Source organism: Schistocerca americana, chromosome X (genome assembly GCF_021461395.2).
Source record: "Schistocerca americana isolate TAMUIC-IGC-003095 chromosome X, iqSchAmer2.1, whole genome shotgun sequence".
Classification (NCBI taxonomy): Eukaryota; Metazoa; Arthropoda; class Insecta; order Orthoptera; family Acrididae; genus Schistocerca; species Schistocerca americana.
This window is the reverse complement of record NC_060130.1, coordinates 623,391,148-623,415,242: the sequence shown is the minus strand read 5'-3', so window position 1 is coordinate 623,415,242 and position 24,095 is coordinate 623,391,148. Positions and strand designations below refer to the sequence as shown.

Genomic DNA, 24,095 nt, shown 5'->3' with positions numbered 1-24,095 from the left:
AAGCAAAACAAATTTTGTACTAAATCACTGTCTCACACAATAAGCATATCATCAATCTCTTTACGAAAAAAAAGTCAAGCAACTGACATCTGTGGTAAGCTCATCGAAACCTCAGCACCCTGTCGAGTGGCACTCACATACATCATACCAGATTTCAGACAGACAGTTGGTGCACGCGCGCGCGCACACACACACACACACACACACACACACACACACACACACATACACACAAAAGAAAATTGCTTCAGGTACATAAGTCACCATGTTATAGAATAGAACATTAACGTTACACGCTGTTACTCATTAATTGTGCAACAGGATTTCCCATTTCATCTGCCTTCATAACTGTTTGCATAATCTCTCCTCTGTTATCTGATATCGCCTGTTCTGAACTAATATTTAATTTCTCAAAATTCTTTTCTTTGTCTTGCATTAATGTAACATGACTTGAAATCTGTTCCTGATTACCTCCTGTGTAGGTATGACCTAAAGTCTATTTGATAATTAAGTCTTATTCTTTCACATTTCTACTTTACATTTTGAAAATCAGATTCCAACTGCTCAATCCATATATTAGTAATCTCTTGAGACTGAATATAATATTCTTCAATAATGGCAGGTTTAGGTTCAACATTAGTTACTCTCCCATCAAAGTATGTATAAAACCTGTTGCTAGCCTCTACCTTTCCAATCTGTGCACTATTACTAGCCTCTACTCATTCACTTATACGTGCCAGTAATGCAGCAAAGAAACCTTGATCAAAAGTAACAGTAGGAACTGAACTACTACCCTGTTTTACAATTTAAACAGGACAGGCTTTATAAGGAGCGGGAAGATCTGCTGACATACCGCAGTACTAAAAGACCCATGTGTCTGACCCACATCACAATCAGCTGCATTCTCACTCATGACAACACTAATGGTTCACAGAATTTCAGTATTAATGTCACTGCCTTCAACAATTTCTACTGGACTACTAGATATATATGAATCACTATTAATGCAAAATCACTCCCCTGTGTAGCAACGGTTGACAAGACATCTGAACCAGAATGTTCCATGAGACTAGATTTATTTCCCCCTTCTTTACTTTTCCCAAGACATTCTCTTCTGGTTTCTCTCTCTGACTAACTGCAGACTACTCCATTATGCACTGAACAGTAATACAATCAAGGATCAAACAAACTCAAAGTGATACCTTTAGGGGTCAAGTTTCTTTAAAAATGAAAAATTACCCACAACATTCTTCAACAACTCTCCACAAAGCATCTAATTATCAAAACAATGAAGAGTATAGCACAAAACATCTCCTCACTGACATTAATCGTAAAAATGAGATATACTGTAAAGAGAACCTAAACTGTAATAAACAAGACTGGTTTGAATATACTGGAAGAGAATGTGGCCACTAACAAACTCAAACTGATACCTTTAGGGGTCAAGTAAACCAATATATTCCCAAGTCCAGATTCTACATATTCTGGAAGGCCCATTCACAAATGAAAGTTGTATGGCACACTGCACAAATAACACAAAATTGAATAACTTGTAATAGCAGCCAATCCAAAGTATTTTAAGAAAGACTGATCCTGGGAGTGCGTACCTGAAATGAATGTTTTGGTGGACCTGATACAAAACATTAGTTGAAAAACAAAATAGTTCCTTCCAATCAAAATGACCTAAATTCTATACCTTGGTAGGGGCGCCATAAATAGAGACTGATAGTTTGTGTAAAGAACTTCAGCTGTACCTTTACATAGTGATAAATAAGCCCTGATGTTTTAGTGATTGGCAGAAGAAATATGTAATACCCAAAGAATAAGTTACTAACACAGTCCATAAATAGGTGGAATGGGAAGAATCAATAATATGCTGTACAATGTAAGTATCTTTTACTACGAATCTCAGTGGTTTGCACATTGTGAATGTAGCTGTTGATTCTTTTAGTGAAAGCTAACAAGAAATTTTTCCTGTGTTTTCTCAGGAAATGGTTTCATTGAGAGAAAAGTCAGCTCCCAAGGAAGATAATTTTCAGGTCGGTGATGTGCTAAGTCACGATATGCAATAGAAGTAGTAAGTTAGTGATATCATAAGTCACAGTAAGTGATAGCATGTTGTTCGCGAAAGTCTCATACCAGTTAAGTCTATAGTTGGAAGTATCCAGCTACAAATAAACAGCAGTTGACTACACTGGCACAGTTTGAAATATTGGTAGATGTGTGCGTGTTTGTGTAAGGAACATCGATTACGCCTTTAAGTGTTAATAAAATGCCATGATATTTTAGTGTCTGTGATGTACAAAGAAAAGGTTCTAATGTTATCTGGCTCAAAAACATCTATAAAGTAATTACACAAGATACACTTTCATAAATCCCTCGCAACACAGGGAGAAATAGGAGCCCGCATGTCTTAAGTACGGAATACAAGAATGAACAGTTTTGTCAAAGAATAGGTTGTGTGAGCATGTGTCAGCCACCCATGTATAAAGTCTAGCAGTGGACTACAGTAGTTTCATTTTCTGTACACATAAATTCAGAATGCGGAAAATAGTTAACCAGCTCAAAAATCGTTTAACAGAAGCCTGAAATTCTATTGGCTGTGTAACGACAGCAGTTCGTTGAGGTGGTGATACCACATGTCTTATATCAACGTCCAGCAATACAGGATCATACACAACTTTACCTTACGTAATTCCTGAAACATCTACATCTACATTTATACTCCGCAAGCCACCCAACGGTGGTTGGTGGAGGGCACTTTACGTGCCACTGTCATTACCTCCCTTTCCTCTTCCAGTCGCGTATGGTTCGCGGGAAGAACGACTGCCGGAAAGCCTCCGTGCGCGCTCGAATCTCTCTAATTTTACATTCGTGATCTCCTCGGGAAGTATTAGTAGGGGGAAGCAATATATTCGATACCTCATCCAGAAACGCACCCTCTCGAAACCTGGACAGCAAGCTACACCGCGATGCAGAGCGCCTCTCTTGCAGAGTCTGCCACTTGAGTTTGCTAAACATCTCCGTAACGCTATCGCGCTTACCAAATAACCCTGTGACGAAACGCGCTGCTCTTCTTTCGATCTTCTCTATCTCCTCTGTCAACCCGACCTGATACGGATCGCACACTGATGAGCAATACTCAAGTATAGGTCGAACGAGTGTTCTTCTGTAAGCCACCTCCTTTGTTGATGGACTACATTTTCTAAGGACTCTCCCAATGAATCTTAACCTAGCATCCGCCTTACCAACAATTAATTTTGTTATGATCATTCCACTTCAAATCGTTCCGCACGCATACTCACAGATATTTTACAGAAGTAACTGCTACCAGTGTTTGCTCCGCTATTATATAATCATACAATAAAGGATCCTTCTTTCTATGTATTCGCAATACATTACATTTGTCTATGCTAAGGGTCAGTTGCCACTCCCTGCGCCAAGCAACAGGCACCTTTCAACATATTTCTTCATCATCATCTTCTTCTTCTTCTTCTTCTTCTTCTCTTCCTCCTTTGCTCATCAAATATTAGGAGTTTATTTGTTATAGTACACATGTATTCCTTGGCCTTCCCAAGCTTGTTCGACCTATTGGATTATAATTTCTGACTTGTAAGGTAATCTACCATTGTTCATTCTGTCGAGATGTTCATTCCAGTCTCTTCTGTAGTCTTCAATTTTGTTTCTTTCGTTAAATCTGTTTAATTCTTTCCTGATTTCGCTATTCCTTAAATTGTCTCCTCTGTTAGAGACCTTCATCGCCCTACGAAATCTCATTTTTGCTACCTGTAACTTAATTTCTTGTTGTTTGTAGATGACTCTTGACTCACTTCTGCAGAGTAATGTGAGGATGGCCATTACTTTATAAAACTACATTCGTGTTATTTGTTGTCTCTTGTTTCTGAAGTACCTATTTATTGTCCCACATACTGGTATGTTTCTAAATTTTGCTATTTTGTTGTGTATACCTTTATCACACTCGCATCTGATATCACATAGTAGATAATTCGAATGACTGACCTAATCTATAACTGTATTGTTCGCCACTATTTTGTTCTTTTGGGGTCCCGTCCTACAAAAGCAACATATTTGTGGACCTGTACTCCATTGTCAGGCAATGTTTTGCATTCTCTTAGGGCTTGTTATGCCGAATGGAATCAATAAGAAACCGAAATATTGTGAAGAGGTAGCTTCTTAGGTACTAAATCATACAGCTATACATTTAGGATCACCTTAATGTCAACATTTAGTTCAATTATGACAAAAGTCGAAACGTCCTAGAGAGCGCTTAAACATTTCACAAATGCATCTTTAGATTTACACACTACTAGTACAATAATAAAATAAATCAAGAAACGGTTTTGGGAATACAGGTTTCTCTAGACGACCTTCTTAGATAACATTATCTCGCTTTTCTTATTTTTTCCCTCATAAGGTTTAAACGACATTTAAAGCTTTTGTAGATTTCCCCCATCATAATTATCATCGTCAAGAGCTGAATGTTTTAACTGATGGTGTCCTGACCATTTATATGGTGCTGTGCTGGTATTTTACATGTAAAGAACAGTTTAACAACATCATGCTGCTATTGTTGTTGATGTTTTTGTTGTCGTAATTGTTTTTGTCGTTGTGGTCTTCCGCCCAAAGACTGGTTTGATGCAGCTCTCGGCGACAGTCTGTTTATCTCCAAATAACTAGACCAAAATTCATCCACTGGAATCTGTTTTCTGTAGTCAGCCTCTACAACATGTTCCCCGCACTATCCTCCATTACCAAACAGGCGATTCCTTGACCCCTCAAGATTTGTCGTGTCAACTGATCTCGTCTCTTAGCCACGTTGTCCAATAAAATTATTTCCTCTCGTTCCATTCCGTTCTTATTCATTAGTTAACCAATCTATCCACTTCATCTGCATAAATTTCTGTATCATGCATTTCCAATGTTTTTATTCTCTTTTTATGTTACTGTCATGCACCAGAGATACCAAAGGCACCTCAAATACTATCCGCTTCCACGTATATTGTCTCCTCCGCAGGGAATATGGAACCTACCTCCACTCAACCACATGATGATAGGTGAGTCAGTGGTAGGACGAGAGGAGGCAGAGACTAGACAGGACTCAAATTTCTGGACTCATCTCTCTTCCCATCATTTCCCCCATAGCGAAGCATGCTTTATCTCGTGTGAGAGGGAAGCAAAAAGGGGTAGGTGGTGTTAACTGTTTGCAGATCATACAAATGGCGAATAATGCAATCCCTATGGACAAGCCAGCGTGGGATGTGAAGATCTGTTCTGGCAGCCGCTGAAAGAACAGAGTGATATCATTTGCAGATTATAGTGCTTGTTGGAACAAACGATGCCCGTCACCTCAACAATAAAGTCGTAAATGCTTCACTCCAGTGACTGCCAGAGAAGGTGGAGTGGACCAGCCTTCTCAGAGAATTTCAACAGAGCTCACAATCTGCAGCATTTTCTAAGTCCAGCCAGAGACTTCGAATGTTTACATCTATATCTACAAATATACTCAGCAAGCCATCGTACGGTGTGATATTTCTAATTTCTCGTAGCTTATGACCGAGGTCCCTACGCGTAATATATGTTTGCGGCAGTAGGATCGTTCTGCAGACACCTTCAAATACCAGTTCTATAAACTTTCTCACTAGTGTTATTCGAAATGAATGTCTTCTTCCCTCCAGGGACTCCCGCCTGAGCTCCCTAAGCATATCCGTTAACAGTTGCACGCGATCGAACCTATCAGTAACAAATCTAGCAGCTCGCCTCTGAAGTGCTTCAATGTCTTCTTTCAATCCGACCTGGTGCGGACCCCAAAGACTCGAGCTGTACTCAAAAATTGGTCGCACTAGCATCCTATATGCGGTATCCTTTACAGATGAACTACACTTTCCCAAAAATCTTCCAATAAACCAAAGTCGACCATTCGACTTCCCTAACACAATCCTCACACGCTCGTTCCGTTTCATATCGCTTCGCAGCGTTACGGCCAGATATTTAAACGACCTGACTGCGTCAAGCAGGACACTACTAATTCTGTATCCGAACATTATGGGTTTATTTTTCCTACTCATCCACATCAACTTACATTTTTCTACATTAAGAGCCAGCTACTATTCATCACACCAACTAGAAATTTTCTCTAAGTTCAAAATGGTTCAAATGGCTCTGAGCACTATGGGACTCAACTGCTGTGGTCATAAGTCCCCTAGGACTTAGAACTACTTAAACCTAACTAACCTAAGGACAGCACACAACACCCAGCCATCACGAGGCAGAGAAAATCCCAGACCCCGCCGGGAATCGAACCCGGGAACCCGGGCGTGGGAAGCGAGAACGCTACCGCACGACCACGAGATGCAGGCTTTCTCTAAGTCATCTTGTATCAAGCTACGGTCACTTATCTTCGACACCTTCCTGTACACCACAGCATCGTCAGCGAACAACCACAAATTGCTGCCCAACCCGTCTGCGAGATCATTTATGTTTATAGAAAATAACAACGGTCCTATCACACTTCCCCGGGGCACTCCTGATGTTACCCCTATCTCCGATTAACACTCGCCGTCGAGGACAACATACTGGGTTCTAATACTTCAGAAGTCTTCCAGCCGGTCACATATCTGGAAGTCTATTCCGCATGCACGTACATTCGTTAACGGTATGCAGGGGGGTACCGTGTCGAATGCTTTTCGTAAATCTAGAAATATGGAATCAGCCTGTTGCCCTTCGTCTATAGTTCGCAGTATATCATGTGAGAAAAGAGCAAACTGAGTTTCGCACGGTGCGTTCTAAAGCCGTCCTGATTCCTGGACATGAGCTTTTCGGTGTCTAGGAAATTTATTATATTCGGACTCAGAAATACTCCAGAATTATTCTGCAGACCGAGGTTAAGCATATTGGTCTGTCATTCTGCGGGTCCATTCTTTTGCCCTTCCTATACACAGGAATCACCTGTGGGTTGTTCCAGTCACTTGGCACTACGTTGATCGAGAGATTCGCGATAAAAACAAACTAAGTGAGGAGTCAATGACAGGGTACTCTTTGTAAGAGAGTACTTGGCGACTTATTTCTTTTCAACTATTTCAGTTGTTTCTCTACGCCAGGGATGGATATTACTCTGTCATCAATACGGGACTCTGTGCGATTGTTAAACGGTGGTACATTTATAAGATTCTCCAATGTGAGCGATTTCTTAAACGTGGAATTTAAAACTTCAGCCTTTCTTTTGCTAGCTTCTGAAGTCAAACCAGACTGGTCAACGAGTAACTGAATGGAAGCCTTAGACCAGCTAAGCGATTTTACACAAGACTAGAATTTTTTCGGGTTCTCAGCCAGGTCTTTAGCCAAGGTATGACGGTAGTAGCTGTTATACGCTTCGCGCATAAATCACTTCAAAGACGCACGAAACTACTAACTTTTGCCTGTCGTCATTTGCGCGTCCTCTTCTGAACCGAGAGTGCAACAGCCTTTGCTTCCTCACCATTTTCCGAAGTTCGTTATCAAACTACGGTGAATTTTTCCCGTCCTTAATTCACTTACGAGGCACATACTCGTCGACAGCATGATTTACTATCTGTTTAAACTTTGCCCATAATTCCTCTGTGGTCATCATTCTGAAACTAAATGATTGCAGTTCATCGTCTAAGTGAGATGCTAACAACTGCTTATCTGCTCTTACTAGCAGAAACACTCTCCTAGACCTCTTTACTGATTTGTTAACTTTCGTGACCATAGTCGCTATGATTGCATCATGACCACTAATCACCGTCTCTGTGCTGACGCCATCGGTAAGGTCCACGCTGTTTGTAGCTACAAGGTCCAAGATACTTCCATTGCGTGTTGGCTGCCGAACTAGCTGCTCGAAACAGTTTTCGGAAAACGTGTTCAAAAATACTTCAGAAGACTGTCTATCTGTACCTCCTACAATGAATCCATACACGTCTCAATCCATACTCGGTAGGTTAATGTCACCACTGACTAGTAATGCATGGTCTGGGTGTTTATGCACAACTGACCATAGACTTTGTTTGAATGACTCTAGACCTGTCACGGCGGAGTCGAGTGGTCCGTAAAAACGTCCAACAGTTAACTTGGTTTCACCTACGCTTTTTATGCGCCACCACATAACTTCACTATCACACTCAGTTTCAACCTCAGTAGAGACAATATTTTTGTCGACTGCAACGAACACTCCTTCAATGGCGTCCAATCAGTCTTTCCGATAAATATTCCAAGACTCGCTAGATATCTTTTTACTTCGGGTTTCAGCCAGCTCTCAGTTACGAGCTTGAGAACTTTCCTGGAAGAAAGTAAATTCGAGAACTTTGTTATGAATACTTTCGACAATTTACAGATAAAATTTCTGCAGTCGAACTGTCTTTACTCTGAACGCGGTCTGATTTCTCTATATGCTTATCGACTGGCGAGTGTTCATGAGAGTACCTCGAACTACCGCCTAACCTAAGAAACCCCCATGTTCACTCCACAACTGCTCTGCTACCCGAGTGGGTGTTTACTTTGTGTAGTGCACCCCTGTCCTATCAAGGTGAGTCCTACAAATCCCCACCCGACAACGCAGGTCCAGAAATCTGCATCACAGAGATTACGAAGGCTTTGGTTGAGACCCTCCACTCAACTCCAAACCAAAGGACCCCGATCAACTCTGGGAACGATGCTGCAAACTTCGATGTCTACTTGCGCACCGCGTGCGTGGCCAGCAGTCTTCACAGCCTCCGCCAGCTGCCTGTAAGAACCGAGGATGGCCTTACAAGCCATGCGACAGGTGTCGTTGGTGCCGACATGAGTCACAACTTGTAGACGACAGCTCAGTATGCTCGACAGCCGTAGGCAGGGCCTCCTCAATATCTCAGATGGGGCCCCCCGGCAGACATACCAAGTGTACATTGGCTTTCTTTCCAGCCCTGAACGCCGAACATTGGAGTTCCCAATAACTAACAAAACCCGGCCTACGTGTTTTTGTTCGAACCCTGCTGAAGAAACGGCCACCTGTTCACTCACAGGGTGAATAAGTGAGGCCATTCGGCCAGCCACTGCATTGTCCCACCGCCTCGAGCGCCGCGAACGTGTTACCACTCGCCACGCACCCTGCGGATCTGCCGCGTCGTATACATCAGAAGGTGACTCGTCAGTAGAGCCCCTGGGAGAAACAAGCGACACCTGGAATGTCCCATGCGATGCTCCAGCTGGCACCGAACTTAACGGCTAACTACATTGATTACAACGGTCACTATCCTCAAAACAAACTGCTGAGTAACTACTGCGCTACTGACTAATTGAACATACACTAACAAAATGAGGGATTAAACCCTGAGAATCTGAGGCCGGAGGTCTACTGAACATTTACTATTTGCAAGGGTCGTGGAATCAAGTAAATAAAGTGACACTAGCGACTTCTGCGGCGGAAAAGTAGAATAAAAAGTAAACTCAATCAAGACAAAAGATCGAAAATACGCAAATTCTTGCATCAGAGATATATAGCGCTACTAAAAACAGCTAAATAATCACCTTCTTGTCAGAAGTAAGTTAGAATAGCACAATACTAAACGATGTAAACAAATTGTGTACAGCGGATAAGGTGCTGCCTCTGATCTCCGTTCTGCTCTGAGCTGGAGGTTTTATGACAAGCTGTGCTCCAACTTATTGGACTTACACCATTGGGCTGAGAACTCCTGAATGTATTAGGAATGCACTAAACATCAGGGGCTGCTACTCAAATGGCAGACTATGTTTACACAAGATTTTCTTTGCTTGGGCTACTCTCCATCCAATCTCGACAATGACACCTACGGGACGCCCCAGATTATTAGTTTAAATACAAAGAAATGCTCTTCCTCCTCTCCCCCAGCCCCCCCCCCCTCCCACACAGGCCGGATTGGGGTGACCGAGCGGTTCTAGGCGCTACAGTCTGGAACCGCGCGACCGCTACGGTCGCAGGTTCGAAACCTGCCTCGGGCATGAATGTGTGTGATGTCCGAAGGTTAGTTGGGTTCAAAATGGCTCTGAGCACTATGGGACTCAACTGCTGAGGTCATTAGTCCCCTAGAACTTAGAACTAGTTAAACCTAACTAACCTAAGGACATCACAAACATCCGTGCCCGAGGCAGGATTCGAACCTGCGACCGTAGCGGCCTTGCGGTTCCAGACTGCAGCGCCTTTAACCGCACGGCCACTTCGGCCGGCTGGTTAGTTAGGTTTAAGTAGTTCTAAGTTCTAGGGAACTGATGACCTCAGATGTTAAGTCCCATAGTGCTCAGAGCCATTTGAACCATTTTGTAAAGTCATTATTGTGTCAACAACAGTAATGTGCGACATCTGCAACAATCAGACACCTTGGGTTTATGTCATCTATCATCCTTCATACAGTCCCGACTTGGCCCATCCGATATTCGTCTGTTCCCAAAACATAAAGAACAAATTCGAGGACTTCACTTTGATAGTGATAAAGTTGTGCAAACAGAGCTGAGGTTGTGGCTCCGTCAACAAAGTCAAACATTCTACAGCGACGGTATCAACAAACTGATCTATCGTTAGGAGAAACGTGTTCATCATCAGGTTGACATTGTTGAGGCATAAATATGTACACACGAAGAATAAAGATGTAGAAAGTTAATAACGTTTGTTTTATTTAAAAAGCCTTAAGAGTTTTCAGAAAAAAAATTCGGAGGCATTAATTTTCATCAAACCCTCGTATTTATTCTTTCTACTACACTGTGGACAGACATAAATAAGTAAAATTTCATTGTTTGCTATAGTCCTCGGTAATGCAATTTTAATGACCAACGGTGTATATTAACGAAAGTAACAATGTTCTTGGGTGCATTATATATTCCCATCTCTGGCCCTATAAGAGTACGTCCAGCATTGTCGAACATGATCGTTTTGGTAGTTCGTGTATTATGTTGTGGGAAGGCTGTTGCGTGGGCGTACTGACCTCCAGATCTTTGAACAGCGTACACTCAACGGTCACTGTTATTGCGACACTGTACTACTTCCTCACATACATGTTTTCAAGGGTTCGTTCGACACTGACTTTATTTTTATGGATGACAATGTGCGACCATATCAAACAGCGCAGGTGGAGGAGCTCGTGAAGCGAGAAGATATTCGGCGAATGGATTGGTCTCTCTGTTCACCTGTTAAATCCCTTCGAGCATGTGTGCCTGAGAGATTTATTGCAGCATGTCCACATGTACCAACGACCATCCAGCAGGAGTCAGCCGTGTTGATGGAGGAATGGAATTCCCTGCCAGAAGAGCTCCTTACCAACCTTCTGGCCGTCCGCTTCGATAGCTGAGTGGTCAGCGCGGCCGAATGCTGTGCGGAGGGACCCAGGTTCGATTCCAGGCTGGGTCGGAGATTTTTCTCCGCTCGTGGACTGGGTGTTGTGTTGTCCTCATCATCTCATCCCCATCCACGTGCAAATCGCCGAAGAGGCATCAACTCAAAAGACTTGCACTAGGCGACCGGTCTACCCGACCGGAAGCCCCAGCGACACGACATTTCATCTCAACCTTGTGGCCATCACGAGAGAACGCCGCAAAGCGTGCGTTACCATTCTTGCTAATCACGCACGCTATTAAGAGTCCCTTTGTTGCCTATTGTTACTTGTGACGATCATCTCTTTCGGTTCTTTTTGTTGTGATTTTACACATATTTCCCACATCCTAGGCTAATGGTACGTTTAAGTACATGTTTATGTTAAGTTTGAAATACTTCACTTCCTTCTAGATCTCGTTTGCTGCTCGAAGAATGTATGTGTATAATCTTTGTTGACAGTTGAAGGTTTCCTTTGAAGCGACTGTATTTCTTCTGTTTACTGTCATTCTATTCTTAGCAATTTATATTTTTACTAACATAGGTATGATGAAGGTAAATCCTATTTTCTTCTCGTACAGCTCGTTTGCTAAATCTGTAGAAAAATTGGAAATTTGTGGTAAGTTCTATGGGACCAAACTGCTAAGGTCATCGGTCCCTAGGCTTACACACTACTAAATCTAACTTAAACTAACTTACGCTAAGGACAACACACACACCCATGCCCAAGGGAGGACTCGAACCCCCGACGGGGGGAGCCGCGCGAACCTTGGCAAGGCGCCGGAGACCGCACGGCTACCCCGCGCGGCGCTAAATCTGTGGTTTTCATTTATGAAATAATTAAAACACAGTGTGGTCCTTTAGAGTGACATCTGCTCGTTGTGAATTTTTCTTATGCTGCTAAACAAGCGTAGTTTGTCTCTTTCTTTGATGTTCTTCGTTGCATTTACTACCTTTTTCGAGCTATTTGAATAAAAATCGAACTCCTTTTAGTGATACCACAATCCTTATTATCAAAAATGTTGTCTCACAGAGAAGCATCACATTTTGTCCTTCCGTAATACTAATAGATGATGGAATTGTTGCACCTCTTCTCAAAGATTTGACACATGATAAAAAAAGTTTACGGAAGCAGAGGATGATGAAGACAACGATAATAATGCAAGTGATGCCAATAATCCTGCAAGTTTCGCTTTTGACAGGAAAACGCTTTAGGTTTGATGCAGGTTTTGAAAAAGTTGTGATAGAGTGTGCACCAGTAGGTTCTGAAATCAGTTTACCTGAAACTATAGAGAAAGGCGGAAAACAAGGGATAAATGATTGCTTACATGATATGAAAACCCTCTGAAAATCGTGAAGGTGCTGAAATCGAAAGTAACAGAAGGTGGACGAAACGGAGATAGCTCAATCATTTTCCTCAAACGGATAAATTAAATGAAACAGTACAACCCAATGAAACCTGTGTAGGGCTGTTAGAAGCTTTGGCGTATTCCAGATCCGAAAGGCCTCACACTTGCTTTTGATTTTTACTGAAGGGGGAAATGAAGCTCTGGGGAGGGAATCTGAAAACAGTGTGTTAGGTGAAAGGGTAGTTTTAGGTTTATCAAAGAAAGTTTCGGGGCAAAAACAGGAAACTGGACTTTGGTACCATTTTTACTTACTTTGTCCTGCCTAGAAGGCTAAAAATGGAGACAATTTTGGTTTTTGGCATAATGAGAATAAACAGGAAACTTTCCCATCATTCTTTTCACTCCCAAATGTAGTGAAAAGAGTGACCTTGACTGTACGACGTCACCCTCCGGGATTGGGGAATTTTGTTGAAGGATCAAAATTGTGTGTCTGCTTCCAGTGTCCATGGAACAGAAGTAATGTTTGTGTCCAGAATGCTGAAGGATGGAACTAAAATAAACATTCAGAGCCATTCTATGGGATTTGTGAATCATGCTGACAGACTTAGATCTGCGTATGGTCTGGGAAGAAGATACGAAAAGTAGTTTTAAATTCTTATGATATCCACTGTGAACCGTATAGAATAATTCCACTTCTGGAAGTTAAGATAAATGTTGCTTACAGCCCGATGGGTCGGACGAAGGACGAGCAAGTACCATAACTGCAAGGTAAATTCTTACAGACAGCAATACATGCACCAAAAGAACGAAGTTAGTCCCAAACGATGTAAGAGTAGGAAATAAAGGTATTAATTTTGTTACTTTTCAAGAAAACAGGGAATGATTGAGGTATGTAGTAAAAGAAGGGTAAAATCTAGATCAGACTCAAAATGTTATTTGTGTGGAGTATTTCTCTGCTACAATGGAAATAAAAATATGCCGTTTTGTTACTACTTACAGCTGTGCTCCATAAAAAATTGAAAAATTTGTGTGTTTTGGATAGTTCAGAAACAAAGGATTACGAACCATGTCCCAGCTTTTGTAATGTCCAGGCGACCGTTAATAAACTGCGGTGACTGCAGTGTAATTATTGTCTTTGAATAAAAGTGTCATTTCTGTTCGTTTCACTGCGTATTTTTTCAGTTACTTTATGTACTATATTGTAGCAGTTGTTTTCACGTATGGTCAAGTTTCATCGAGTTATGTTACTTGGCAGTGACACATCAAGAGAAAGTTTCCATCATTAAGTTTTGCTCACCAGTGAAGTTTCTCCTTTTCTTATTTAGTTTTATTCATTATATTTATTAAGAAATGTCATTATATTAAAATACTACATACTACTGAACGTAAATGTTTTAATGTTTCTTTTGGTATCTTTCCTATAACAGAGCCTTGTACGACTACTGAAACTGAACAATCGAGTGGTAGCGATCAGCGAGGAGGAAATAGTGATTGTTGACGTGGTGGCACGACTGTTACTTTGGTTTTCGTGTGAGAGGACGCAAATAAAACATTTAAATCAATATGTGCATCATATCAATGTCATACGACCGTTCATGTCCGCTACAAACATAACCGATCTGACGCTTAGGGTGAGCAGCAACCTGCGACAGCCGGCCGCGGTGGCCAAGCGGTTCTTGGCGCTGCAGTCCGGAACCGCGATACTGCTACGGTCGCAGGTTCGAATCCTGCCTCGGGCATGGATGTGTGTGATGTCCTTAGGTTATTTAGGTTTAAGTAGTTCTAAGTTCTAGGGGACTGATGACCTCAGATGTTAAGTCCCATAGTGCTCAGAGCCATTTGAACCAAGCAACCTGCGACTGTTTGCTGCTGAAGCTGTGGCGTACGAGAAATTATTGTCGCTTGGTGCCAGTAGGAGTGTGAAAGATGACTTCGACATATCATCTATTTGGTGTGATGAATGGCAGCGAGCTCCAAATGCTGATAAATGTAAGTCAAATAGATGAACAGGAAAAACAATCATCTAATGTTCGAATACGTTGTTAGTGTCGTTCTGCTTGACACAGTCAAATCGATTAAATATCTACGCATACATTTCAAAGCGACATGAAATTTAATGAAATGAGCACGTGAAGTTGGAAGTAGAAAAGGAGAGTTAGTGAGTCCGGTTTATTGGAAGAATTCTAAGAAAGTGTAGCTCATTTATAAAGGAAATCGCTTATACGATAATTCTGCAACCCATTCTTTAGTACTGCTCAGATGTTTGGGATCCCCGCTAGCGCGTTAAAGGAAGACGTCGAAGAAATCCAGTGGTGTTACGCTATGTTTGTTACCGGCGTGCTCGATCGACACGCGGGTATTAGAGAAATGCTTGTGACTCCACTGGAAAGTCGTGGAAGAAAGAGGTTCTTTTCACGACAGACTACTGAGAAAATTTGGAGCATCGGCATTTGCGAATAACTGAAGAGCTATTCTAATGCCACCAATGTATAATTCGAGTACGGACAGCCAAGACCAGGTATGAGAAGTTAGTGCACGTGTGAAAGTATATAGAGAATTTTTTTCTCTCACTCCATTTTCGAGTGGAACAGGAGCGGGAATGACTAGTTGTGGTACAAGGTACCCCCCACCAAGCACCGTATGACGACTAGCTGAGTATATGTGTGGATGTAAATGTATAACTACAGAGATACAGTGATTACTACTGAGTAAATTGTGAACTGTGTACTGTGCTTTAATTCCAGTATTAACTGAGATAGTTTCGGCGAGTGCAAGTGACTTATATCGGTGGGTTGCTGCTGAAACAATTCGTATGCACAATATTAGATTTAAACATTACGAGGTGCGTGATTTGAAGTGATAAAGCTTTGAACTGTATCGTGACACTCAGTGTTCACTGTTTCACAGTTGCTGCAGAGTAGGACATCATACAACATCCTATAAATCTACTCTGTAAATATGTTAGTGCCACGTGTTTCAGATTGTGTACACTCTGGAACTCCAATCTCACGATGTCTAGATCCCCACGACAGTACGTGTGTCATATTGTGTAATGGATCCAGGGACGTTATCTTTAACGCAGAATCGTGAAATACCAGCATTTTGTGTCTCCGTCGCCACACTACCTCGGAGTCCTGTAACGAGATGACGTGCAGTCAGAGTGGAGATTTCTAAAACAGACTGCTAAATAGGACCAGGCTGTCAATCGCAAAGGTAGTATATTACCTGTTTTCCCTTTAAAATAAAATGTTGTCCCACTTACAATATTGCTTAGATCGACGTATTGTTGCGAATTGCCTCAACAATAATAACATATCAAAGTATTGCTTTCCTTCACGTCACTCCCTTGAATTTCTCTGTTAATTTGTAAAATAGTAGTCATATCACTCCTTTATTCAATGCATTTCCCTTTTTCCACAGATTCTCATTTCTCATGTAATAAATAGTTCGAACTGTGACGTGGACAGTTTTTCAAACCATCATACGGCGTGCTTGCGAACCTATCATGAATGTGCTTTACTATGACTGGTCGAGAACCGTAGAAAGCGCTGCCCACAGATCTGATAGCTAGTGAATATGTGTTTGACACTAGTTTGTCGGGAATGTTACGTGAGTTACATGGGTTGGACGCATCAGTGTACTTCGAACGACTGAGTACGTTTCTAGATGGGCACCATATTGTTATTAAAAATTAGGAGCCATATACTTGTGACAATTATGTTTAATCTTATAGAATATTGTTTATTTGATTTCTCTGATGTTGATCTTCGCATGCTTCAGTGAGGGTACAGAGCGTGTATACTCGTATCAGTGCAGTTTTATTGGTTTTGTGTTGGACAGCAAATTTAATTTCATTCTTTTGAACACAGAATCCATCACATTGTATTAATCACTCTTTACTCTTTCTTCATTTTTCCAGCCTTTATCTCATATCTGCACATAGTCGGAACGTTATGCTAAATTTGGCAATTTTAATAGGTAGGGAGTGACTGGATGTCGTACCTGTCAACACCCTTTCCCTCAGGGACGAAATTAGTGCATCCTCGTCTGTTTCCCGTCTTCGTGTTATCCCATGTGAAGTGTGAGAACCTTTTTCGAAATCCTTGCGAATTGTGTAACTGAGGCGGGACATGTGCACCATCCCGGTATTTAGCTAGGCGGATGTGAGGAAGCGCCTAAAAACCATTCACAGGTTGGCCGCCACCACGGCCTTCGTCGTTAATCCGCCGAGCGGATTCGATTTGCAGACGATGGCCTCCCCTCCCTCCCTCCCTCACGAACACGCACGATAATTCGCGTATCTATTCGGCCGAGTGTTAATCGTTCTTGACTAACACAATTTAATTTGCACTATTCAAAATTTAGCCGACCATCTCGTTGTGACATACGACCAAACTACTCCGAAAGAAACTGGTGTAGGCATGCGTATTCGAACAAAGAGATATGAAAAAGGCAGCATATGGAGTTGTGGTCGGCAACATCTAAATAATAGAAGTGTCTGGCGCAGTTGTTGGATTGGTTACTGCTGCTACAATCTCAGGTTGGCAAAACTTGAGCAAGTCTGAACGAGGTGTTAGGACGTGTCCTACGTGAGCGACTGCTTCAGGCGACAAAATACTACCACAAGTGCAGTTACGGAAGTGTCCTATGTGAGCGACATCTGTGTCGCTGCCTGTCTCCCGCTGAAACTGGCGATGTTTGAATTCAAACGTGTTTGAATCTTGTCGCTGCAGCACTCGAGACAGAGAGCGACAGCCACGTGTCTTCTCGGCAAAGCAGTGGTGCGGACGCGACGACAGCTATGAATTACTTAACGTCTGATTTTAAGAAAACTATTCCGTGAAAAAAATTGATTCTTCCGCAACCTGTAGCTTGATATCTTCAAACAATAAAGGTGTGAATTTATTTCTGCGTGCTGTCATTTCCAAAATTCGTCGTTTCGATATCTCGAACCTTTTATGAGATACGACGATTTTTACGACCACTTGATTCCCGAAGCGCAGGAAAGCTTCTGACGCGCCGCGAGCGACCCGTCCGCGGATATAACAACCAATATCTCAAAAATGGAAAGAGATATAATTCTGGTCTCAACTTTAAATACAATTTAGATATAGTGGTTACATTTCATACACAATAATATATGGCCTTAAATGAACTATACGGAAAGTCTACACAATGTGATTTTACCTCTGCAAATTCTTAAAAATTTCGTGCACACATGTACTCAATTTCGTGCATCACAGTAACTATGACGAATAACGAAAATAAATTCTGACCTTTATCGTTAAACATATCAAGCTACAGGTTGCGGAAGAATCACATTTTTTCACCGAATAGTTTTCTTAAAATCGGATGTTAAGTAATTCATAGCTGCCATCGCGTCCGCTCCACTGCTGTGCAGAGAAGACACGTGGCTGTCGCTCTCTGTTGCGCATGCTGCAGTGACAAGATTCAAACGCGTTTGAATTCTAACGTCGCCAGTTGCAGTGGGAGACAGGCAGCGACACAGATGTCGCTCACGTAGGGCACTTCCAAACCCACACCTGCGGTTGTGTTTTGTCACCTGAAGCTGTCGCATGCTGTCACTAGCTTCTGTCGCTCACTTAGGACACAGCCTTACAGTCGGCGCACAAGCGATGGGACGCAGCATCTCTGAGGTAGCGATAAAGTGGGAATTTTCCCGTACGACCATTTTACGAGTGTACCGTGAATATCAGGAATCTGGTGAAACATCAAATCTCCGACATCGCTGCGGCCGGAAAAAGATCCTGCAAGAACACTGCCAACGATGACTGAAGAGACTCGTTCAATATGACAGAAGTCCAACCCTTCCACAAACTGCTACAGATTTCAGTGCTGGCCCATCAACAACTGCCAGCGTGCGAACCATTCAACGAAACATCATCGATATGGGCTTTTGGAGCTGAAGACCCATTTGTGTGCCCTTGATGACTGCACGACACGATGCTTTACGCCTCGCCTGGGCTCATCAACACCAACATTGGACTGTTGGTGACTGGAAACATGTTGCCTGGTCGGAAGAGTCTCACTTCAAATTGTATCCAGCACATGGACATGTATGGGCAGGGAAAAAACCTTATGAATCCATGGAGCCTGCATGTCAGCAGGGGACTGTTCAAGCTGGTGGAGGCTCTGTAATTGTGTGGGGCATGTGAAAGTAAAGTGATATGGGAACCCTGATATGTCTAGATATGACTCTGACAGGTGACACGTATGTAAGCATCCTGTCTGGTCACTTGCATCCGTTCATGTCTTCTTGGGCAATTCCAGCACGACAATGCAGCATCCCATACGTCCAGAATTGTTACAGAGTGTTTCCAGGAATACTCTTCTGAGTTTGAACACTTCCGCTGGTCGCCAAGCTCCCCAGACATGAACATTATTAAGCGTATCTGGGATGCCTCACAACGTGCTGTTCAGAACAGATCTCCACCCCCGCGTACTCTTACGGACTTACGTACAGCCCGGGGATTCATGGTGTCAATTCCCTCCAGCACTACTTCAGACATCAGTCGAGTCCATGCCACGTCGTGTTGCGGCACTTTCGCATGCTCGCGAGGGCCCTACAGGATATTATGCAGGTGTACCAGTTTGTTTGGCTCTTCAATGTAGAATAGAATGACGGTGCACTGTTTGATAAATTTCAAGAAACAGTAGAAGATCCTACCCATTCCAGCTGCGAGGCTTCAAAGCTCCTCTTCTGTGCATATTAGATGCATCAAGTCATTACATGAGTGTTGGTCACGATTTAGATTTTATACTTACGAACCGTTGTCTTGTATTGTTCTCATGTATTTAGCTGAAGGCTACTGTTTTGCAGGTCACTGATGACGAAGAGGGAGAGGCAAATTATTCCGAGAGTCTTGCCGGCGGCTACAGTGAGAGTGAGGGAATGGCGGATACAGCATCTGTAATCAGCATCCCACTCTTCGAACCAGAGAGCTCGTCAAGCATTGCCGGGAACAAGGTAACACGTAGCTTACAAAGTTTTCCTGCTCAGTTTTCAGTACTGCTACACTGCAGAGCAGTTGTGGGAAACGACGTCATCGTGGTCATTGTTCAACACTTACAGCAGGTCAGAACACATTATATTGCATGCTTGTTTCTGCAGTAGAGACAAGGGTCTCGGCGCCCTTTAGTGAGGAGCAAGCTGTAATCAAGAGATCTCTCCTGTTACGTCATGGATTTCATTCCTGAACTGCCAATTGTTCTAGAGTTTGTTGTTTGTATGGCACAGTCCTCGGGTTCTCATTCTCTCCTGCCTGTCCCGTAGTACAGTCTCCACCATAAGCAAAAAATTAATAATCTTAGCACTGTTAACTGCTTAAAATTGTAGACATGATTGTTTCAATTCTGTCATATCTAGCCTGCTTCCGTAGTCGAGATCGCCAATGCACGCTTGTGCAATGGTTCTCGACCCAGAGGTAACCGGTTTCACTTCTTGTGGTGAAAAGAAATTTTCATCGCCAATGTTTGGCTGACAAGGGAAGGAGAGCTGCTGGCACACAGTACATGGTCATCAGACTTTACACCAATGTTCTCTGTTAAATTCTAAATCCCTCTGCAGTGCCTCATGCAGTGAGGGTATGTGACACTGCTGATGATGATCTGTGTGACGCATGGAGACGTTAAGCTCGACACCCACCCCCTCTGCCCCCATCCCTGTTAGTGGTGTATTCGAGAGTAGACTGCATGTCAGCACCGGGTTTCGTTCAATAACACGCAAGCATGACAAACTCTTCACAGTCATTCACTCAACACAGACACACGTTTGTCACTTGATAACAGGTCAGAGTGAGGCGGCAGCAAGTCATCTGCACTAGAATCTTGTCCAAGATGGAAGAGTCGAGCAGTGGATGTGCACCAACAAAGAGTCCGTTGCTCTCCTTATACAAACACACTAGCCAGTGGGCCTAACTCCCCTTACGTAAACAAGCCCTGTAATTTATCACCCTAATATAAAAATCTGCTCACTCAATCTCTTCGTTTTGTCTACAAGATTGTTACTTACGAGCCAAATACTTTTAGCCGTATGGTATAACTGTCATCTTAATGACCATAATTTATTATCCAGAATTGTTACCATCATACGAAGTTATCTTTATGCAAAGGTAATCTTAATTATCACAATTTATGATGCATAAAATGGCGGCCTCCTGTCCCCCACTCGTGTAAGACATTCCTGTCCGTCCACCATCACCACCCAACTGCTACTCACTAGGGTACCCAACATTATGTGATGGACTTAGTATTCATGCTCTACATGTGGATCGATCAACAGCAGCACCAGCAGCAACAAAATCAGATATTAGCAATTTCGTTTTTGCAGTTACCAGCAGAGTATTGGGCCCAATAGTATTTGCTGTAAGCACATCAACATATGAGACTATTTGCAGTCTTGGAGTAATTTGTTACAATTTTATCGATTTTCTCACAGTATCCCACAAATACTGACTTTTTGGGAAGACACATGTGAATACAGAACTGTAAATGCTTAACAACTACCGCCACAGAGCATTACTTAAGTTAACACATAGATATCCTAGTAGTTGAATGTCTAACATTTTGAACAATTACGAGTACACACCTGCTATGTACAAATTCTATGTTTCACTGTAAGGAAATCGCACAGCATTTCTACTCTGTTACATAGACAGGGACGTCACTATCACGATGCCTTAGTACCAACGTTCGCTATGTGGCCTCTTGAGGAACTTGTGCTAACCCCCACACAACATTATTAGCACTAGTGATACCTATATTTAACGTAAAAACAGCTGCCACCACTGCTGGGATGACTGGGGGAGGGTAGCTCACCATTTTCTGGGTCACAAATTATAATAATCAAGATTAGACTTGCATAAACGTATGTTGGGAGAATGGCGGCCATTTTGGGTCAAATTATGATCATTAAAAGGACAGTTCCAACATGTACAATGAAACAAATGATATATTGTAATGTCGCCTCTTGTGCCGACGAGTGCTACCTCGCCTCTCGTCGCACACTGGTGCTGCCCTGAAGTGCTCTTTATGGCTACTGTCATGCATCTGATGGTCGTGCCGCTGCTACCGGCACATTGCAGCGCTACTTGCGTTTCCCTCATTGTATTCGTGTTCATATCACAATGCCTCGGCACACGGCCATTCCTGAAATAAGAAATTAAAATCTACCCTTCGCCGGACACACATGCGTAAGAAAGCAGCAGCTGGAAGCTGGAAAACGATCCTCTGTGATCAACGAACACCACAAGCGACCCCCCCCTCCCCCTGACACCTTCCCATCTACAGACACCTCCCCCTCCCCTCCCCACACCTACTCACGTACAGACGTTTCCATGCAGGCTGGTCAGCTGCAACGGGGAAATATACATCGCTTATCCTCGCGCTGACCACCACTCCAAATAGAAATGAATTATTCGAGAGTTCGCTTCCATTTTGTAGCGATGTGCAATCTGCATACCTTATCTGATCAAAAGTATCCAGACACAGCGTTAGGTTCGGAAGAAAGGGTGAACCATTGGCTGCTAAACACTTAGAAGAACGCCAAAGAGAGCGCCTACATTACTCATGTGAGCACCATTTATTAGAGTATTGCTGCATAATACTAATTTTCACTGCATTCTTACCATTCACAAATGTTCTATTAAACCTGCAGCCTTCATGATACGCAGCATGTGCAAATTTCGCCTCTCTAATTTTGAAATGCAATTTTCTAATTTTCACCAGCACTTCCCTCTTTCTATAACTTTTACATTACAATTTGGCAATCGTCTAACAGCGTACTTATCCCTCGTAATTTTGTTATAATGATAAACTGCATCCACATCTACGATATTGGCGGTTTTCTTTGATAATGACAGAAAAGAGTCTCTATATAAAACTAGAAAGTAAAATATATAAGCAGGAAGTAATACTCGTATAATGCCCAGAACATACTGCTTTAGGTTTTTAACAGTTAAACCTCTCCATGACCCATAACACTTCTCTTGCAACAGCATATACCACGACTCCGCTACTGTCACTCTTCGTTGGATTTTCTCTCGACATCTTCTATCAATATGACCTAGTAAGGGTTCAGACTGACGAGCACGACTTACAGCTTGGTTGAACCAGTGTTTTCTAAGACACTTCTTTCATTGATGGATTATATTTTTCCTAAAGATTCCTCCAACGATCCTCAGCAAGGCATCTACTTTTGCTTGTATGTATTCATTGCACTTTAGAACTCCCCAGGTGCTTACTTCCAGACATATTACAATGGCTACCGTTTCTAGTGAATTGTCGTCGTTAGCAGCATAACAGAAGAAAATGTTCAAATGGCTCTAAGCACTATGGGACTTAACATCTGAGATCATCAGTCCCCTAGACTTAGAACTACTGAAACCTAACTAACCTAAGGACATCACACACATCCATGCCCGAGGCAGGATTCGAACCTGCGACCGTAGCAGCAGCGCGGTTCCGGACTGAAGCGACTATAACCGCTCGGTCACAGCGGCCTGCTATAATAGAAGGATAGTGGGTCTCTTCGCCTATTTGTATACAATAGTTACATTTATTTACTGCCATTCCTTGTACCAGTTGTCAATCCTATGCAAATCGCTCCAGCCTATTGGAGTTGCAGCCCTTCTGTAAATAACAGCCTACATCTAAACACATATTCTAGGGGCCTGTGTAGAGTGAGTGGTGGGGATACATTGTAACAGTATTATGGATACTTTCTCCTATTCCACAGATGAGTTTATCGAGGAAAACATTATCTATATGCCTCCAATTCGCCGGCCTAAGTGGCCGAGCGGTTCTAGGCGCTACAGTCCGGAACCGCGCGACCGCTACGGTCGCAGGTTTGAATCCTGTCTCGGACATGGATGTGTGTGATGTCCTTAGGTTAGTTATGTTTAATTAGTTCTAAGTTCTAGGGGACTGATGACCTCAGAAGTTAAGTCCCATAGTGCTCAGAGCCATTTGAACCATACCCTATTCTCTTTTATGATATCTACAACAGATATAGGTTTTTAATGGCAAGAATACAAGAGACTAGTTCTCCAGAGCAATTTTCATAGAAGACTTGCTCCTGCATCTATAATTATACTGCTCTTAGTATAGTATTTGCACGATAATGGATTTCGACTAGAGTAGAGTATGTCTTACCTCCACACAGACACTGCATAAACTGCTGTTACAGAGAAAACGTGACATTTCGTAAAATTCACTGTATTGCCACTTATTTTTGAATGGTTGGAGTCATTCCTATTGGTGGTGTATTTATTCCACCCTGACATTCCCATCCCTTTACCCAACATGGTTGTGTGAGAACTACATCGTCGTTCCTCCATGGCATTACATTTAAGTTTTGGGAGCATACCTCTCACATT

The 24,095-nt window shown here is 42.5% G+C and overlaps 1 protein-coding gene across 1 annotated transcript in view; it reads left to right on the top strand.

The window, feature by feature from the left end:
• Nucleotides 1–24,095, top strand: part of LOC124556207 — a 186,320-nt gene that overhangs the window by 127,344 nt on the left and 34,881 nt on the right. The window contains exon 5 of the mRNA XM_047130196.1: nucleotides 19,541–19,687. Coding sequence (XP_046986152.1) covers nucleotides 19,541–19,687 — 147 coding nt within the window. The remainder of the gene's footprint in view (nucleotides 1–19,540; nucleotides 19,688–24,095) is intronic.